The sequence below is a fragment of the Apium graveolens genome, chromosome 2 (assembly GCF_009905375.1).
Source record: "Apium graveolens cultivar Ventura chromosome 2, ASM990537v1, whole genome shotgun sequence".
NCBI classification, from domain to species: domain Eukaryota; kingdom Viridiplantae; phylum Streptophyta; class Magnoliopsida; order Apiales; family Apiaceae; genus Apium; species Apium graveolens.
In genome coordinates, this window is record NC_133648.1 from 176,750,048 (window position 1) to 176,770,744 (window position 20,697).

The window sequence follows — 20,697 nt, forward strand, 5'->3', positions numbered from 1 at the left end:
TTCTGATCCCTTTAAATTGGTTTACATGAACTTGATGTGAGCTTGACTTGAAATCATGGCAATAGAACATTTCAATCAAAAGAAAGAATAAAACTTAGGATTAGAATCGATTACATTTGAAAAAAGGTACAAATAGGCCCGAAAATCCATTTTTTTGTTGGTATTGTTTAATAAGAAATGCCGACGTTATAAAATTATCTGTTATAATGTTATATCAGTTTTTTCCAGTCTTTATCATTGTTAAAAATATTGAAGAGAATGCTTCATTTCATCGAATTTAGTGAAAACCAAAAAATTTCAGGAATGCGGTTGATATATTAAAATGAAATATATGATTTATTTCATAACTAACCGGTAAAAAATCTAACATGACCCCATAAAAAATAGCAGGACTACACAGGTCCATGAGATGTCTGCTCTGAAAGACGATAACTACAAGTTACTTCAAAGCTCAGATACTGACCCAAGGAAAATAAATATACATTTCCTCTATCCACCAAAAATTAGCAAATGTCTTCTAATCTACAATTACAAGCTGAATAATGCTTGAATCACAAAACTACAAGAATACCACATAAAAATGAGGAAACATGAATCCAGAAAACCAAGATGTCAACAACAAATATAAAATGAAAATCCTAACCACATCTTGTCATACAACATGCTTCACAAAAGACCAGCCCTAAGTTTGTATGCTAGAAAGGAATTGTATGTTCAATTTTGTTTGTATCACTTTGTTCTCTTTTGTAGGTTAATGAAAATAACTGGTCAATCCTGCTCCAGCTCTACAAAAGAATTTTCACCCTTCGAAGTACCAGAAGACTCCGCAATATCTGTTAATCTCAACACTTCTTCAACCTTTTTCCCTCTATCTGCTGAGCTATCAACAGCCTTATTCAGTCTTTTTATCCATATATCATAGTCGACCGGATACGGTGTACCACAAAGGTTGTCTATATAATCAGCAAATGCTTTCAAAAGTGATGAAACCTCGCCTAACCGTTGCTGAATGTAACGTTTTGCCCAGCATCTCTGCCTCCATTGTAGAGCAGATTCAATAGAATCTTGTTGTTGTAGTTTGCCACCACAAACACAATACAGGAGGTAGACAAGACTTTCTGCATCAGATGAAGGGCAGAGTTTCCCGTTTTGAAGTGCATGAGCGGATGAGAATTGCAAATTAATGGCTGGGCTGTCTCTTTCTTCAAGAACTGCACGCCCCCATGAGACCAGAACATACAAGAAGCTCTCTCTTTCTGCATCAGCCTCAGCTACGCGTATTATGTTCTCAGGACACATATTACCATGCTGGATATTGGCCATCTTTGCACTTCTCAAAGCTGATAGGCAGTCTCGGCAGCAATGGACTGCCTCTTCTGATGAAAGCGGACCGTCAAGTGATACAATTGACGAGAGGGGTTCCCCAAAAGGATAAGTCACAAGTATTGATGTACCACACCATGGATGATCACACAGTCCCTTTGGACTTTCTTTCTTGCAAGGACCTGAATGTAATATTCTGCCATATGCAAGTATTTCTGGTAAATGCCTACTTGAAATTCCATTACCTTTGAAGATGTTCAATACTTTGCTTTGCCTTTGTACCAGATACCACAGACTCATGTCCTCCAACGATTGTTCTAGCCGAGAGGGATGGGCACCTACATATAAAGTCAACAATTCAATGGGGCAATCTAAAGCCACGGCACTATATGTACAGGAAGTCCCTCCAACAAAAGATTCGCATATCTGATAGCATCTCTGTCCCTGGTCCTGATCTTCTAGCAGGAGCATCTCACCTTGGTGTGGCTTTAATCGTGATGCTTTCATTTCAAGAAATGGATTATCACTATGGTCAAGCGCAATAATTTCTTTGTTTTCATGACTGACCTGATTAAAGGGAAGTAGAGCATTTTCATTCTCGTACAGTTTGCATTCTATCCTCCGCTTCTGAAGACGGAAGCTATGTTGTGATGCAAGTGACGTGATTGACTTCCTTGGTGGTCCATGACACTCGGAAATGGAGTAAAATGTTGCCAGTATCAGTTGCAGAGTTCCTAAATCCCTCCAATTTGCATTTCCTAGTTTGTTCCATACAAGGTCTACCGGGGAAATATCAATTTGAGCATGGCACTGGATCCATTCTACAATTGATTGGTATGGGTTAACGGGGTTGAGTTCAAGTTTAGCCAGGTCACCCCCAAGTTTAACAACACCGCCAAACTTCGAGTCAAGAACTAAAATAAATACTGAATCGCTGTTTATGGTATTGTGCTTGTTCAGACTCCTGGAAAGTAGTATGTGCACACCGTAAAAAAGAGCTTCACATATTGCTGAAGGAGAATATCCCAAATCATTTTTCATGAAAATGTCTTGTTTAAATAATGCAAACTCCACCACTTTATCCCAGTGAACTCTTTCATTACTCCCTACTTTCGATACCAAAGCTGCACCACTGAGCGCTCTGAGCCTTCTCCTCACTATTGCTTTTTCAACAGTATAAAATTTTGACCCAGGGTAACGAGGACAGGATATGTAGTATGGCAATGATCCACTTTTATGCCAAAATGTACGCCACAAGCCATCGGCAATAGTGTGAAGGAAATCTTCAAGAGCAAGATACTCATCTTCTCTCATATTATCAGAGTCACAAGGTGAGCAAGGCATGCGAAATAACTGCTGAAATAAGAACCCTTCCAATGCATAGTCAATAGTACGCAAGTCATTTAGAGAAAAGGGAGACCTAAAAGACATTTTGCCGCTGGTAGCATCTGCTTGTGAATTTTCTACAACCCAATCCTCAAGAATTTGTATAAATAATTCGAGGTCATTAAGTTTCTTTGCATAATCTCTTAAAGACTTAAAGACCCCTTTTGAAGCAGGAGCAAAGTTTCCAGATGCTGAAATGCTGGATGGTTTATAAGAAGAGAGACCTGCATGCATTTGTTTGATATTAAATTAGTAAATTATTTGTTTATAAAATAAATACATGAAAAAACCATCACATTCTACCTCTGGAATGCAAAGATTTTTATCCTGGGAAAGTTCTGTTTATTAAAGATTCTATAATATTACATGGAATACACTGCAAATTAAAATATAATATAAAAAAAACTATTTTGAACTGCTTTGAAATCATTGCAAATTATACCTAAACAGGGTGCAAGAACACATAATAATTTGGCTGAAAGAGATCTAGTGCTCGACTAGCAGCTATTAATAGAAAATGAACATTTCCTAGAGAATCTGGTCTTACGTGAGTATAATATCTTCTGCTTGCACAAACTAAATTTCAGCCTACAGAATTGAAAATAAATCAAGTTCTTTACTCGATATCAAAACATTTTATCGTGACAAGCAACTTTTAGAGTTTCGACATATACTACTTCCCCTTTGTCTTATATACCAAAACAACTTATTTTGAAAGCAAAAATGAACTGAGCAAAGATCATATGATATGAGGTCATAGACATGAAATTTGGGACATGAATAGAAAGTAAAATATGAAGTCCAATAATTAACATAACATAATAATAGTTAATCACATGTCTAGTGGATCAGACAGCATAGTTAACACAATACATTTGGTAAAACCGTAAAAGCACAAAAGATCAATATGTAGGAATGGTTATTCTTATATAAATAATTTCATAATATTACACCTACTTCAAGGAACCCCTGCCAAAGATCTCTGTGTGAAATCTGGAGGCGGAGGAACCACAACTCAATATCAAATTAAATTAAAGGTGATTAAAGTTTAAGACTGAGAGAAAAGTTTAAGAGGCGCATACTAAGAAGCAGGGACACTTGGGTCACATGCCAAGCCCCGTGTTGCATACTCGGACACATGTATCCCCGTATTGGACACGCAAATTCTTTCACAAACCAATTTGAAATTTCATCTTTAGAAATTGTAGTCAGAATCTATGTCAAAAAACTACTCTACCAAAATAAAGTATCCATGTCTATTAGTTATTACAAAAGTATCGATTCTCATATTCTTTTTGCATAAACTAAAAATTTTCAATTGTATGATTGTATTTTGGATTAATAAATTATGCATTTGATTTATTTTTCATGCAATTTTTGGTTTTGTTAACAGGTTCTTTAATATGTTTAACATAGAATATATATAATTTTTTATTTATCTATATGATGTGCCCCCCGCACCCGAATCCCCATATCACTAAATTTGTCGTCCCTGCACTTGCACTCCCGCGCCCGTGTCCTTGCTTCTTAGGTCACATATGAACTAGACAAATCCAATATTAAGATTTAATCAGGTTTCTAGAGGTTAACTATTTTGACCATATTAAATTACATTTCTCAAATGAATCCTATTCAAGAGTCTCAAGTCAAATTCTCCACTAACCAAAAATGTGGGACCAGCTACGAAAAAAATCAAGCCTTTGTAATGTAGCCAATGCACGATTTTTTATCGCTGTTTTTCTACACCCTCCAGTTTTTCAGTTTTCACTACTCTAAAGTTGTTATACACAAATGTGGTTTCATGCTATATTCTAATGTTCTGCAGTCTAATGCTTCAGAAGTCAATCAAGTTGCTTTAGTGCTTCCAATTGAGGGTAATGCATGTAACCAATTGTTAGAGGAACTAAACTCTTCATTATTGAGCAAATATAGACTCCTCAGGAAAGTTTTTAGTAGCTACTGGTCTACTGCTAACAGCAAATGAATTACCTTAAAATTGCCATTTATAAGGATGAAGACAAAAAATTAATTAGATACGAAAACAAACCAGATCTAGACTTCCTGAAACTTCCATCCAAACTTTGCCCTGAGGATCTGTACAGATCATCTTGCAAAGACCCTGAAAAATTAATATCATCAACAACAGAGGATTAAAGAATAATATACTGACTTGAATAACATAATATACTTTTGGTTATGGATACCAATTCAAGTTCACATGTACTGCCATACATACAAACATATTACAGTACTGAGAAGTGGGAATTATTCGTGACCACCCCAGCGAAAATGTGAGTGCAAGAGTATATAGATTGTTGCATGACCAGCTCCTTAAAAAAATGACTATTTAATCGCGCTAGGTCATTTTTTAGTTATTATTTAATACCAAACAATGTGTCAACATAAGGAGGACCTAAACCCTAATCTTAAACAAATAGGTGGCGGGATCATTACATAAGCATTTGAAATATAAAATTCAGCTTATATAAGACATTTCGTTCTAATGAACATAATACTGGGCAAGATGTGCAACTTTTCAAACTGGATATTTCTGAGTAGGAATATTGTGTTCTTTACATAGACAAAACGTCATCTTACAGCAGCGGGGCTTTCCAAATGTGCCAAAAACACAATGGAATTTAGTTATATGCCAGTTCTTGGATAAAACAGAAAAGGAGAACAAGGAGACCTTCGAAAGGCAGCAGCAATGACAACTTTGTTGAGAGGGACTCCAAAGGAGTTCAGGAGACGGAGGAGAGCATGAATCAAGTCGATATTGACATTCATGCTCTTGTTTTTATGTATCTTATAAATTTTCCATTTATGGCAAGTTCACTTGGTCTTTCAGAAAGCTTCCAGCGACAAACCGAAGAGACTTGCAAAAAATATCCGTAACTATATAATGTGCTTCAACTCGGGTCGAACGTATTATTGTCATTGTGCATTGGGTTATTGTTACTCTCTCTTTAACCAACACATCTAAGCAAACTAAAAATTAAATTTCTTATTTTAAAGCTGATAATAACAAAATCCTCTGCTACTGTATCAAAATATTTAAGTTCTTAGGCTGGACGTTTTAGGAAGTTGGTGTGATATCTTTTTTTAATCAGAAGGGAAAAATGCATGATGAGCTTTCATTTATCAATATAATTTCACTACATCATAGGATTCTAAAAGAGGCCAAAAAAAGTAATAAAGACATTGTGCATGTTAAATTTATCTCAAAGTTCTGTGGCATCATGTAGACCAAATGAATATTTATTGTCCGTGTCCAAATCCATTTTGGTCCTCCAGTGTAATTCAGAAGACATCACATGACTCTTTCACACATGTTCTTTCAGTTTGTTACAGTTCTTGTCTTTACAATCTGTATATACTTCTCAAGTTCTTCCTCTATATTGCTAATAGAAAACTAGTTATTTGACACCGAGATTTTAAGAATATAAGTTTAAAACAGAGTCAACATGAGCAGATTGAAATACAAATTTTACAAAGAAAATGGACTGATAAATTTGGAACTTAGTCATTGGCTCTGAACTCAGGAACAAGTGATAAATATAGTTCAATGTCATATATTTTCAATTTATAAATATATACTATTTACAAGGAAGCAGACATCTGTTTCATAATAGCAACTAGAATCCTACTAAAGGGGGAAACATATGGAGAGGAAGAGAGAGGGGGGGAGAAAGAGAGAGAGAGACTCACTTGAACTCATTGTGATAATCCCAAACAAGTGAAAGCAGAATAAGATGAAGATTCAAGAACTTGCATACTCTAAAAACTTGAAGCTGGGCACTATGTAGCAACAAAAATGAGAAGAAATAGAGATAGATCTTGAAATAAATGTAAGAATCTTAAAAGATGAAGTGGGGTTTCACATGCTTAAAATGAAATGATAGTACCAACATCTTACATGATGGGGGTTGATGCGAATGCTGCTGCTGCCCCCCAATTTAGGGTTTTAATGTAAACATTTTATAATATTATTATTATACTTAACTGGAAGGTGAGTACATGGGTTGTTTGTACTTTTGGTGTTATGCTCCTCTCTTCTTTGTCTTCTCTCTGTTCTTTCACCATAATTATTTTAATTACTATTCATATGCAAAGAAAGATGATACAGTTTAATACATCATCATATCACAGACACATACACTGCTTATAAATTCTCCTTTATTTTTTTAATTTGCTTGCATATTACTTTTAGTCCTCGCCCACACTTCCCAATTAGTCAATTCCAATATTGGAGGTGTAAGGGGAAGAGTCATGCCAAGCAATCGATCATATTAGTGCGCGTTCGGAAACCTTAAAATAAATAATTTATTATTTAAAATGAATAAAAAATTTATAAGTGATAAGTAAATGAATATTTATAAGTTAAATAAGTATTTGGTTAAATGTCAGAATTTTTTAACTTAACTGAGCTAAAATAAATAAATTTTAAATATAATTATCTTAATTCGTAAATTTTAAATTAAAAAGACCTATAAAAATTAATTTTAAAACAAAAGTTAATAAAAAAAGAAAAAATCAAAATAAGTTGAGAAAAAGTACGTCGTTGCTAACATTCAACTTATCAGCTAATAAGTTGTAAATTCCACTTATAAACTGGGTCGACAAACACTCCTCAATAAGTATTTACGGGCTTATAAGCGAATAAATAACTTATTCTCTGCAGCCAAACAGGTCGTTAGCCATAGCCCCCACTTTAGAAATCTTAATCTATTAGATATATTTGTGATTTCATGTCCAATGATGATTTGTTTTTAGTTTTCAGATCTTAACTAACAGGACAAATCAGGACTTAACTGGAAATCAGTACTTATACTGAAGTCAGGACTTAAGATATCAGAACTTAAGTTGTCAGAACTTAAGTTATCAGAAGATATTTATCAGGAGATAAAATCAAGACTTAAGGAGACTTTCAGATAAGGAAGACGGCTGATTGAAAGGAAAGAAGATCGAGACTAAAACAAGAAGAGATATGCATGAAGAAGAATTCTATGAAGAATAGAATACTTGGAAGAAAAGATAACTAGTTGATATATTTTAGGATGCAGACTTATGTTCGACATCAATTAGAAGATTATCTTGTAACTGTGTGTCTATATAAACACAACATAGGATTTACACTATATGTGTTATCTTAATCGAGAATATTATTCATTGTAACCCTAGCAGCTCTTGTGATAATTTGTTCATCACTGAGAGAGAACAGTTCTTTATAACAGAGTTTATTGTGTTGAATAAAATCTGTGTTTTGTTACTTGAGTTCTTATATTCGATTTGATTGTAGTAAACACTGTATTCAACCCCCTTTTACAGTGTGTGTGACCTAACAAGTGGTATCGGAGCAATCTGTTAACATACATACAGTAAAGATCCAAAAACAATCATGTCTGAAGAAACACAAAATCCAACCAAGCCCACCAAAACTGACGAAACTTCAAAGACTCAAATCCATAATCGATATGAGACTATTAGGGTTCTCATACTGAAACTTTCTGAGTATCCCATATGGAAGGTGAGGATGTCTATGTTTTTGGAAGCTACAGATCCAAAATACCTTGACAGAATTAATGAAGGACCACATAAGCCAACCAAGCTCTCTGTTGTAGTTGCAGATCAGCCAGCACAGACTGTACCAAAGGAGAAAAGCGAATATACAGCTGAAGATATCTCATCTATTGCAAAGGATGCAAAGGTAAGACATTTGTTGTATAGTGTCATTGATAATGTCATGTCAAACAGGGTAATTAACTGCAAGACGGCAAAGGAGATATGGGATGCCTTGGAGACAAGATGTCAGGGAACTGATTCAATTAAGAAGAACAGGAGGACTATACTCACTCAAGGGTATGAGCACTTTGACTCAAAACCTGATGAGTCATTAACTGGTTTATATGACACATTTGTCAAACTCTTGAATGATCTGTCACTGGTGGATAAGGAATATGATCTTGAAGATACTAATCTTAAATTCCTTTTAGCTCTTCCTGAAAGTTGGGACTTGAAGGCAACTACTATAAGAGATAACTATACTCTTGATGAAACTACTCTTGATGAAATTTATGGTATGCTCAAAACTCACGAACTTGAGATGGATCAAAGAAGCAAGAGGCATGGGAGAAAGTCAAGGACAATTGCTCTTAAGGCTGAGGAGGAATCCCCTAAAGTGGCTGTCTCAAAGAAAGTCAAAGAAAAGGCTCTCATCACAAAGTCTGATACTGAGTCATCAAGTTCTGATAGTGATGAGGATTCAGAAACTGAAAGTCTATCTGAGATGGATGCTGATGAAGAGATGATGAAATTTTGTGCTCTTATGGTGAAGGGTATCACAAAGATAGCTTACAGGAAATTCAGAAGGGGAAAGAAGTTTTCCAGGAAAAGTGGAATTTCTGATCAGAAGAGATTCAGAAAATCTGAAGGCAAAGCTGGAAAGTCTGACAGAGGAGATTACTCAAATGTCAAATGCTACAATTGTGGTAAGAAAGGCCACATATCTCCTGACTGCAAGAAAGGAAAAGGTGACAAAGGCAAGGCACTTGTCACAAAGAAGAAAATCTGGATAGACACTTCAGATCCTGAAAGTGAGGTGAACTATGCTTTGATGGCAAATGTTGATAGCAGTTCTGAAGCTGCTGAGTTAAAGGTACCTCAAACAACTTATGCTTTTCATACTGATGATATTACTGAGTTGAGAAGATATCTTAAAACCATGTTCATTAGTTATAGAGATCAAACTTTAACATGTGAAAGTTTAACTTCAGAAAATTTGGCTTTTAAGAAAAGGAATGACTATTTAGAAAAGGAGTTAGTTATGTTCCATCAAACTCAGAAAGAAATAGATGATGCTTTTTATGTTTGAGATGAAGTGTTAAAATTGAATCAATCTCTGAAAACTGAGTTAAAAAAGGAAAGAGAGATTATCAGGACTTGGACTAACTCTGGAAGAATAACTCAGAATTTGTTAAGTAGTGCAAACTAGAAAGAGGGCTTAGGTTATGGAGATGATAAGAATAATAAAGGAACTGTAGAAATTGAGCCTATAGTTGTTAAACAAAAGCCAAAGGTAAATCCTGTTAAGTTTTTAGCTATAAAGTCTGATATTGATAAATCAGAAGTTAAAGAGAAATTAACTTCTGACAAACCAAAACAGGATAAGCCAACTGAAGTTAACATAGGCTTAATGACAAAGAAGCAGCTTAAGCATAAGCTGAAAGATGTTAAGAATGTAAACAAGGTAAAGCCACCTAGGAAAAATAGGAATGGAAAGGAATGTGTGAATAAAAGCAATGATTATAAGCCTGTTCCTAATGCTCCTAGAAAGAAATGTTATTACTGTGGAAATTCTAACCATCTGGCTTCTTTTTGCAGGAAGAATAAAAATATAAACTCCTTACCTTCAAAATCAGGAGTTAAGAGTCAGTCTGTTAGATATAGGCCACAAAATCCTTGTTTTCATTGTGGTAGTTTATGGAATTCCATTTATACTTGTAAGGAATATCATAGTTTATACTATGATTATTATCAAATAAAACCTTCTTTAAAGAAAGTTAGCATTATTCCTTCTAGTGTAAGTTCTGATGCAAAGTCTGATACTGTAAATTATGATATAGAAAAATATTAACATAAACTCTGATGTTAAATCCGCTGCAAATGTTAACAAACTTAATAAGGCCAAAGGATCCAAGCAAGTCTGGGTCCTTAAAACTAATCATTAGTGGTCTTTGTGATTGCAGGGCAACAGGAATAACATCCTAGTTCTGGACAGTGGATGTTCAGGACATGTAACGACCGGGAAATTTACGTTGTATTATATCATATTTATAATAAAATATGTGTATTAATATGTCATTTATATGTGATTAAATGTGTTGAGTCATTAAACCTTAACTGCTACGTGTTACGTGTTATCTGTTTTGATCCAAAAGTGTTTTGGATATTTTTGGAGTGTTTTATTGTAAGTTAGATATCTTATATCAAAACCCGTACAGCTCAAAACCATGTTTTAAAAGCCCGTATTTCAAACAAAATCATTGGCCCTATTTTGCCAAAAATGCCCTATACCATATCGCTATTCTGAACCCCTAAACATTTTACAAATTGACCTTTTTCGCAAAAAATGACTTTTCCAGGCCCCTTCGGGTACCAAAAACCCCACAAAAATCACATTTTTATTTTTATATGATCATGAAATTATCATATATCATTTTTCTTTGTATTTTTGTAATATTCATAATTTTTGGGAATTTTTGACATTAATTTTGTATTTATTGGATATTTAAAAATTTAATATTAATACCCAAAAATTATAAAAATTGGGGCCAAATATTTTTATTAGGAGTGTAATTAGCCCCTTAATTTTATTTAGGGGTATTATTTTTATAAATATAAATACCAGATTTATGGATAATTAATCAGCTAATTATAATTAAAAATCAGAAATAAATAAAAAGAAAAAGAAATTAGAGAGTGTGGGTGAGAGTTTTGTTCTTGGAAGAAGGTGAAGATCAAACCCTGATTGCAGGAGATTTACTAAACCTCTGATTTTGCTCGAGTAACCAAATTAATCATCTCAAAGAGACGAATCTATTGATATCAACAACATCAACTGAGGTTGGTTAAATTTTAAAATCGAATTTTGATGTTCTTGGCATGAATTTCGATTTTTGATTTTGAAGAATCGTTTGATTGTTTGGTTGATGTAGTTAGATTTGTTGTAGTGCTAGGAGTGATTATGTATTTTTATTTTGATTTTACAACCCCTAAATCGATATGCCAAGTTCTTGGGTTTTACTATTTTTGATTTCGTTTTTTTAAGATTTATAGATGTTCTTGCTTATGATTGATGATAAGAAGTGATTGTAGAACTTTATAGCTTTAATTTGGCATAGAAATCGGATTGTTTGGTGTTGGATTTCGTGAAACCGAGCTCGCCGACCATGGAGTTGATGTCGCCGGATTTTGAATCGATTTTCACCGGGGAAGATGAGACAGCGGGTGGTTGAAGTGATGGACGGCGGGGATATGCAGCTGGGATGGTGACAAATTATTTGGCAGCAAAATCGGATCGAAACTACGCAGTTTTCCCAAGAATTAGACTCGCCGGAATCGGACTCCGGTGGCCGGAACTCCGCCGGGTTCTGGAAACGTGAAGAACACCGGCGGGTGTTCTTGCCAACCCGGACCCGACCCGGTTGGGTTTTATTGCAAACCCGGTTTTGATCCACCCAACCTCAACTTCATTTTCCTGAAACTGTTTCTAAGTTTCTAATTATTTACTTTTATTTTATAAATTAGAAATTAGTTGTAATAATTCTAATAATTAGATAAAAATTAGTTTTAAATTCTGAAAAATAGTATTATTAATTTCTGAATTATTTTATTAAATTATAAATTCAAATTTAATTATTTAATTAATCATTTAATTATTTATCTAATTATTTATTAGTTATCTAATTAATTACTAATTAGGTAATTAATTAATAATTAGGTAATTAATTAATAAATAAGGATTAAAAATAATTAAATAATATGATTAATAATCTAATAATTAGTTAATATTGCGAGTAGTGATTCGATAATGAGAATTATTATTCGAGCGTTCGTTATTCGAATAATATTGCAGTAACTATTCGTATCATATAATTAAATACCGATAATTAATTGATTAACGAATCGTTTAAATTCCAATAATAATATATTAGTTCGGTAGTATTCGAGAATAGTGCGTAGCTCGTATTTATACGAGTGATTAATCGTTAAATTGGTCTATAATTCGAGTAATTCGTAGTTATTCGATAAATAGCGTATCAGTTAAGTAAATCGATTGATTATTTGTAAATAATCGATCTAATAAAATAAATAACGATGAGTTGTAAATATTTGTAATAAATTGTGATTAAACCTAATAATTTGGGATTAATTATTTTAAATTAGTAAATAATTATCTATTAATTATTTATTAGTCATTTATTTATTAAATATTTAAAAAGTGATTAATTATTTCGATAATTAATCACATAATTTTTGATAAATCATAACTTCTTCATTTTAACTCCAAAAATTATAAAAAAAATTATTTTTGACTTTGATTTTTCTTAAATAATTATTTAAAAATTATTTTGGGATTTAAAAATTAGCAATAATTATTTATATTGAATAATAAATTGAATTATCAGTATTTAATTGACAATAATTCAACCGTTAGTCCGAATTGAGCGAAACGAAAGCCTGTTGACTCAGAAAAATGAATTCTTTTCATTAAAAATAATATGAAGACCTAATTTCTTCGCGAAATTAGTTGATTTTATTGATTGTTTGATTATCAACCGAAATGCGCGCCGAGACGAGTTCGAAAAATTCCGGAAAAATGGGAAATGAAGCAGAAGGTGATCAACGGAGCAATCAGCGAGTCGATTTCGATTCTAAAAATTATTTTAACTATAAAAACGATTATGTGCTTATGTGCTTATGTGTATTATGTGGTTAATCGAGTCTTACTTGCTTATATGTAATATTCGAGTTGGTTATAAGCGTATGGGTAGATAGTAGGAACAAAATGAAGTCGATTTAAGGTGCAACCGAAGTACAAAATGAATTAACCAGTCTATTTTGCTAACAAAAACTAAGCCAGCAAGGCAGGTCAAGTAGGGGATAGACGGAAGTGATTTAATTACAGTAAGTCGCTCAGAAGGCAAGTTTCTCCTCTATTCTATTTTTCAGAATAGTGATATTCTCTTCAGATTATTATTACAATTGCACTCTCTTAATTCTCTTGATCATATTTCATTTCACTTCTTGAATTATTCTTTTCATTTGAATTTATTTTTCATATTCTAATTGTTACTCATAATTATTGATATATTCTGGTGATTAGAATATATCAAAGTATACCGATTGTTCCGGTTGCTATTCCAGGGACTGGATAACATTACTTTTGGGGATTAAGTTTACTTAATCCTAAGGACCGGGACATAACCGGATCCTTGAGATGGGCCATAGTGCCTGGGTGCCCGACGGGATCCATATAGTGAGATATAGATCTGCACTGTATCCTGGCTGATCAGCAGGGTATAGCTGCGAACTTGAGTCCAGTGTAGTTCGTTTGCATTCGCCAGTAATGGCCTTCTTTCTATTCTTATGAGATTATATCTTTGCAGATATACCTGGGTTACGGATTCAATTATAATGCTTTAACACTGTTTATATTTTGTAGACTTGTTGAGCAATTTTTGGCTCACCCCCTTTATGTTGTTATTCACCTTATTATTTCAGTTAAGAAGGAATATGAAACCCGTCAGGACACGAGTGGTAAAGAAGCGGGTCAAGCCTCGGGATCCTCTTATACCCAAGGTGTTGATCCCAATTCAGGAAGAAAGCTTTGAGTTGCCCGAGCAGGTGGAGTGTTGATAGATAGTATGTGTGTTTGAATAAAAGCTGAACTTAGTTTAAAATGAGTTAGACAATGGTTTATAATAAAGAAAGTTTGTGAGATTTTAAATGTTGGTTTGTAATAAAAGTAGTTAGTGGTTCTTGTTTTCATACTTCAACCTAAAAAGGTCCTGGTAGTTGTTAAGGGGTTTAGTTTCATTTCTTTATTATTTATTAATAAGCTTGTACATGTTTGGTGATTAGCTCGTAACCCCCAGACTTATAACCCGGGTCTGGAGGGCGTTACAGGACATATGACTGGAAATAAAGCCCTGCTATCAGACTTTGTGGAGAGAGCTGGCCCATGTGTTTCTTATGGAGATGGCAACATGGGAAAAACTCTGGGATATGGTAATATTAATCTTGGGAATGTCATCATTGAAAAAGTAGCTCTAGTCTCAGGACTTAAACACAATCTGCTGAGTGTTAGTCAAATCTGTGACAGAGGTTATCATGTGGATTTTTTTGAAGAACACTGTGAAGTTGTAAGCAAATCTACAGGCAAAGTTGTTCTGAAAGGATATAGGCATGGTAACATTTATAAAGCCAAGCTTTCAACAAGTTCTGATGGTTCTATAATCTGTCTGTTAAGTAGAGCATCAATTGAAAAAAGCTGGGATTGGCACAAGAAACTCTCTCATTTAAATTTCAACAATATAAATGAACTAGTCAAGAAACATCTTGTGAGAGGACTGCCAAAATCAGTATTTGCTCCTGACGGCCTTTGTAATTCCTGTCAAAAGGCAAAACAAAGAAAATCTTCATTCAAGAGTAAGACTGAATCTTCAATTCTTGAGCCTTATCACCTACTACATGTTGATCTATTTGGTCCAGTGAATGTCATGTCTGTTGCAAAGAAGAAATATGATATGATCATAGTGGATGAGTTCACTAGATACACATGGGTGTATTTCTTGCACACAAAAAGTGAAACTGCATCTATCTTGATTGATCATGTCAAACAACTGGATAAATTGGTTAAAGACTCTGTGAAAATCATAAGAAGTGATAATCGCACTGAGTTCAAGAATTTGATTATAGAAGAGTTCTGCAAAGACCATGAAATCAAGCAGGAATTTTCTGCTCCTTGAACTCCACAGCAAAATGGAGTTGTTAAAAGAAAGAATAGAACTTTTATTGAAGCTGCATGAACTATGCTTGATGAAGCAAAGTTACCAACCTATTTTTGGGCTGAAGCTATGCAGACTGTTTTTTTTACTCAGAATGCAACACTTATCAACAAGCATGGAAAGACACCATATGAGATGGTGAAGAAAAAGAAGCCAAATCTGAAGTACTTTCATGTATTTGGATGCAAGTGTTTTATTCTTAAGACTCATCTTGAACAGCTATCTAAATTTGATTTAAAAGCTGATAAATGATTTTTTGTTGGATATCCACTTTCCACAAAAGCCTTCAGAGTCTATAATTTAAGAACAAGGGTTGTCATGGAATCTATCAATGTCTCTTTTGATGATAAGAAGATTACAGGACATGAAGATTTCAATGATCATGATCAACTGAGATTTGAGAATGAAGTTTTAAATTCTGATTCTCTAAATCCTGACAGTTTAAATCCTGACAATCTAAATCCTGATACTATAAACTCTGATGGGTTAAACTCTGATGTTATTGAAACTGTGGTAACTATGCCAAAGGAAAATGCACCTGTGCAGGGGGAGCATATTAAAGATACAACCACATCTCAAGAAGCATCAGAACCTAGAACAGGCTCTTCAAGTTCTGATTCATCAATTTCTGATGGGCCAAGTTCTGATAATACCGAAAACTCAAATTCTGAAGGATCTAACTCAGAGAGCATAATTTCAGGGGGAGCATCAAAAAATGTTGAAGGAGACAGCATGAATCATGAGGGATCATCCAGTTCTAAAGATAATCTTCCATCTGCAAGGAAATGGACTAAAGCACATACACCTGACTTGATTATTGAAGATCCTGAAGCAGGTATAAGAACTAAAACAACAACATCAAATGAATATCTCTATCAACCAAAGAAAGTGGAAGAAGCTCTTCAAGATGCTGATTAGGTGCAAGCAATGCAGGAAGAGTTAAATGAATTTGAAAGAAATAAAGTCTGGACCCTAGTGCCAAGACCAAAGAACAGATCTGTTGTTGGTACAAAATGGGTCTTCAGAAACAAAACTGATAGTGATGGCATAATTATAAGGAATAAAGCAAGGCTGGTTGCAAAAGGATACTCTCAACAGGAGGGAATTGATTATAATGAAACATTTACACCAGTTGCTAGATTGGAAGCCATAAGGATATTTTTGGTTTATGCTGCTCACAAAAAGTTTACAGTCTTTCAAATGGATGTAAAAAGTGCTTTTCTTAATGGAGAATTGGAAGAAGAAGTATATGTTGAACAACCTCCAGGTTTTGTAGATTCAAAATTTCCTAATCATGTCTACAGACTTGATAAAGCACTTTATGGCCTTAAGCAAGCTCCAAGAGCATGGTATGAGACATTAGCTCAGTTTCTTCTGGAAAGTGGATTCAACAGAGGGACTATTGATAAAACTTTATTCTATCTCAACCATGGAAATGACTTACTTTTGGTGCAGATATATGTTGATGATATCATTTTTGATTCTATAAATGACAGACTTTATAAAAGGTTTGCCAAGCTAATGCAGTCAAGATATCAAATGAGTATGATGGGAGAACTTAGTTATTTTATGGGCCTTCAAGTCAAGCAGAATGAAGAAGGAACTTTTATTTTTTCAATTTAAGTACACCATAAATTTGTTGAAGAAGTTTGGAATGCAAGACTGTTCAAGTGCATCCACTCACATGGCCACTGCAACAAAATTGGATAAGGATACTGGTATATCAGTAGATATTACTGATTACAGAGGTATGATTGGCTCACTACTCTATCCCTGTCTTTGTGCAAGATTTCAAGCAGATCCAAGGAACCTCACTTAACAGCTGTGAAAAGAATTTTCAAGTACCTTAAGGGTACAGCTGATCTGGGATTGTGGTATCCTAGAAAATCAGACTTTAAGCTAATAGCTTACTCAGATGCAGATTTTGCAGGATGCAAAATTGACAGGAAAAGCACAAGTGAAAGCTGCCAATTTCTTGGAGGCAGATTGGTTTCTTGGTTTAGCAAGAAACAAAAGTCAATTTCCACATCAACTGCAAAAGCAGAATACATTGCTGCAGGAAGCTGTTGTGCACAAATTCTTTGGATGAAGAATCAGTTACTAGATTATGGGTTAATATATTCTAAAATCCCTATTTACTGTGATAATCAAAGTGCTATTGCTATTACAGGTAATCCAGTTCAACACTCAATGACAAAGCACATCAGCATTAGGTACCACTTCATAAGGGAACATGTGATGGAGGGTACAGTGGAATTGCACTTTGTTCCAACAGATCAACAACTAGCAGATATCTTCACAAAACCACTGTGTGAAGCTACTTTTACAAGATTGGTAAATGAACTTGGAATGGTTTCAGGTTCTTTCTCTAAATATGCTTAGTTTATATTCTGATACATCAGACTTTATGATCAGTATTTATAGATATTACTATCTTTGTGTATTTTATGCTTAAATTGAAATTTTCTAAGTGTTGATTGTTGTCTGATGTGAATTTTTAAACTCTGACCTAATAGTCTTTAATATACTAAAGATCCCATGTTTGAAGTAATTGTTTATGTGGAAATTTTTTGACACAAGCAAATTCTGATATTGAGCTTGGTTAAATTTACTTTGTTTATCTTATTACTAAGTCAAAAAATAGAATAGTGCTTCTTATCTGTTAAGTTCTGATGTTGGTAAATCTTATGGATGTACTAAGTGATCATAAACCTCACTATCAAAAGAAAAAGAAAACGAAAAGAAATAAAAAAATCAGGTACTCCTTTGAGATCTAGAGAAAAATACATGTGGAAGGGACGACCCAAGTGCATTGCTGGTATTAAGTAATATGCATTAGAAAAGCAAAATAAATTTTCTTGGTGACTTTTCACATTCTCTGATTACTAGAGAAATACTCTGATAATAGCATAAATTCTGATAAGCAGTCGTGACTCACTTACACTGGGAAGCCACTGTAAAAAGGAATTTCAAAAGATGCATAAAATGAGCACAAAACAGTTGAGGTGGACTTATGCATGAACTCATTCTGTAGTGGACTTCAGACTTATGACAGATTTTGAGCAAAGTTCTGAGTTATGCCTTATTTCTATGATGTACTGAAGTGAATCAGACTTTACTCTTTGTCTGCTATTTAGCTTAATGCACACACTTACACTCCATATGAATGATGAAAATTAATGTGGTGATCAATGTTGTTTTAGATGAACAGGTTAAATGTCAGTTACATAAATTCTAAGGACAAGTTCTGATGGAAGTTCTGATGATTAAGTTCTGTTGTAACCATATCAGTATTTGTGTGAAGAATTACAGAAATAAATATTCACCTTTTGAGTTAAGGATCCATATTCTGATGACTTTTAAATTCTGATAATAATCAAGTTCTGATGCTGACGTGACAGTATTTATTTACTTGGTTTACTTTTAAGTCAATACTTGAACGGTTATATTTTTTCAGAATATTGGACTATATGAGATAAAGCAGTAATAATCATTTGTTTAGTGGGAACAATTTCTTTTTGAAAAACTGAACGTGCAAAGTAATCATTACTTATTTACCGTGCCCATTAACTTTTGTCTTAACTGCTGCATGGCTGACAGGTGTAAGGTCTGTTCCACTTCTCAATAACTGTTGTCACGTGGATTGTCTAAGTAAAAGAGATAAAAGAATTTCAAATCTTTTATTCACATATCTATTCTATTCACTCTCTCTCTCTCTCCTTTTCTTATTCTCTCACATTTTCTGAAGGTTTTCTTTACAGACATTTTCTCAAACACCTTTCAGGCACTCTAACTTCTCACTTATTTCTGATGGTGCCCAAGAATTCAATTGTTGATGGAGCCAAGTTTGTACCAAATAACTATGCTACAATCTTGAATAAGGCTGAAGCTCCATCAGATCTGCACTTTGTGCAAGATTTATTAGCCAATACTGAGATTGGGTATGCTTTGACCCAACCTCAAACTATTTCAAGCAAACAAGTGCTGACATTTTGGCGAACTGGGCTTTTTGATAATGGTGGTGCTGCTGGTTCACCAAGCATAATCTTCACATCAGGAGATGTCGAGCATGTGGTTACTCCAGGAGCAGTTCGTAAAGCTCTCCACTTACCTGAAGGTTGTACATTCTCAACAGTGGAGGATTGTAATAACCCCAATTTTTGAGAAATTTTGAAACCCTTATGAATAGTGTTTTTGTTGAACGAGAAAACTTTTCATGCCACGCTATGTAGGGGTTCTGTTATTGATCTTATGGGATATTATTAGTACTCTATGTGGTATATAAGTGTATGTAAAGATCGTCAGAATCCAATTCCGAACACTTTGATTTTTCCCGGAAATTCACAAGATACGGAGAGAATTGAGTATAAGGTAACAGGATAAAAAGGATTTAAATTAAAGGATTATAGGAGAGGATCATAAAAGGAATATAATATATTGAGAAAGGTTAAGGGAACCTAAGTAATAAGATCCCGGGTATGATCCCTCAAATGATAAACGAGAACGAAAGATAAGCGAACCGTAAAACAAATAAGTGACCAAGAGACAAGCTTGTACAAGAAGCCAGGGATTGTGACATCATCAAACCACAAGGTGTGGACAAGTGGGAGCATTATGACATGTGCAAGGTGACATAGGCATGACAAGAAAGGAAGGAGATGTGGTGACTTTTTAACCACACAAAACCAAGGGCAACTAGGTAATTCACTAAAACAAACAACAAAAATCAACCAACCAAAAGCAAATCAAGCCAAAACACAAAATTCTCTCTTCTTCTTCTTCATGCTCTCGGGTGGTTTTCTTAAAAAATGAAAGTCCAAGCTCCTCCACTTACTATTTAGCAAGGTAATTATCTAAGCTTCCCCATAGATAGTTACATACTTCCTATAAGTTTAAGCTTCTAATTCCAAGCCAATCTTTTTCTATAAATCATGAAAGAAGATAGTGAATAGTGTTTTCAAGAACTAAAATTTGTGTTCTTGAAGTTTTGTTTAGATTAAGCTTGGATAAGGGCTTTAAAGGTGATTCCAAGCCATTCTCTTGATTCTCCACTCTCCAAGGAAGGTATAAACTACAAACCCTAGCTTTAGTTTTGAGTAATTAGGATTGAATGTGTTTGATATAGCATATGTGAAGCATGATGCTTGATTGGTTGAAGTTTGGTTGAGTTTGTAGAGATTAGTTGGTTTTGTTGCATTGTTGGAGTTGTAAATCTTGGTAATTAGTTAAAGAACCTAAGTAAAGCCTTTAGTTCATGTGAGGAATAAGTATAAATGGTTAATGTGGATTTGTTGGGGCTGTTATGATGTGGTTTGGAGGGATATTGGTTGTATGATGGATTTGGGGTTGATTTGTGGTTGGTATTGAATGGTTTAAAATTTGGGAAATCGCGTAAACATAGCCGTCGTAACGTCCGATT

General features: G+C 34.2%; 1 protein-coding gene across 3 annotated transcripts; it reads right to left on the bottom strand.

Annotated features, from left to right (window-relative positions):
- Positions 1-357: 357 nt before the first annotated feature.
- LOC141708001 (uncharacterized) lies at positions 358-6,823 on the bottom strand. Of its 3 annotated transcripts, none has more exons than XM_074511469.1 (4): positions 6,626-6,823; positions 6,418-6,507; positions 4,757-4,828; positions 358-2,933 (listed from the first exon to the last, which is right to left on the bottom strand). In XM_074511469.1, exons 2-4 carry the CDS (start codon positions 6,425-6,427, stop codon positions 769-771), a joined length of 2,247 nt encoding a protein of 748 aa, XP_074367570.1. In that variant the 5' UTR covers positions 6,428-6,507; positions 6,626-6,823; the 3' UTR covers positions 358-768. The 3 variants fall into 3 exon arrangements, with proteins under 3 accessions (XP_074367570.1, XP_074367571.1, XP_074367569.1); XM_074511470.1 differs by having other exon boundaries at positions 6,713-6,812; XM_074511468.1 differs by having other exon boundaries at positions 6,418-6,823.
- Positions 6,824-20,697: the final 13,874 nt, after the last annotated feature.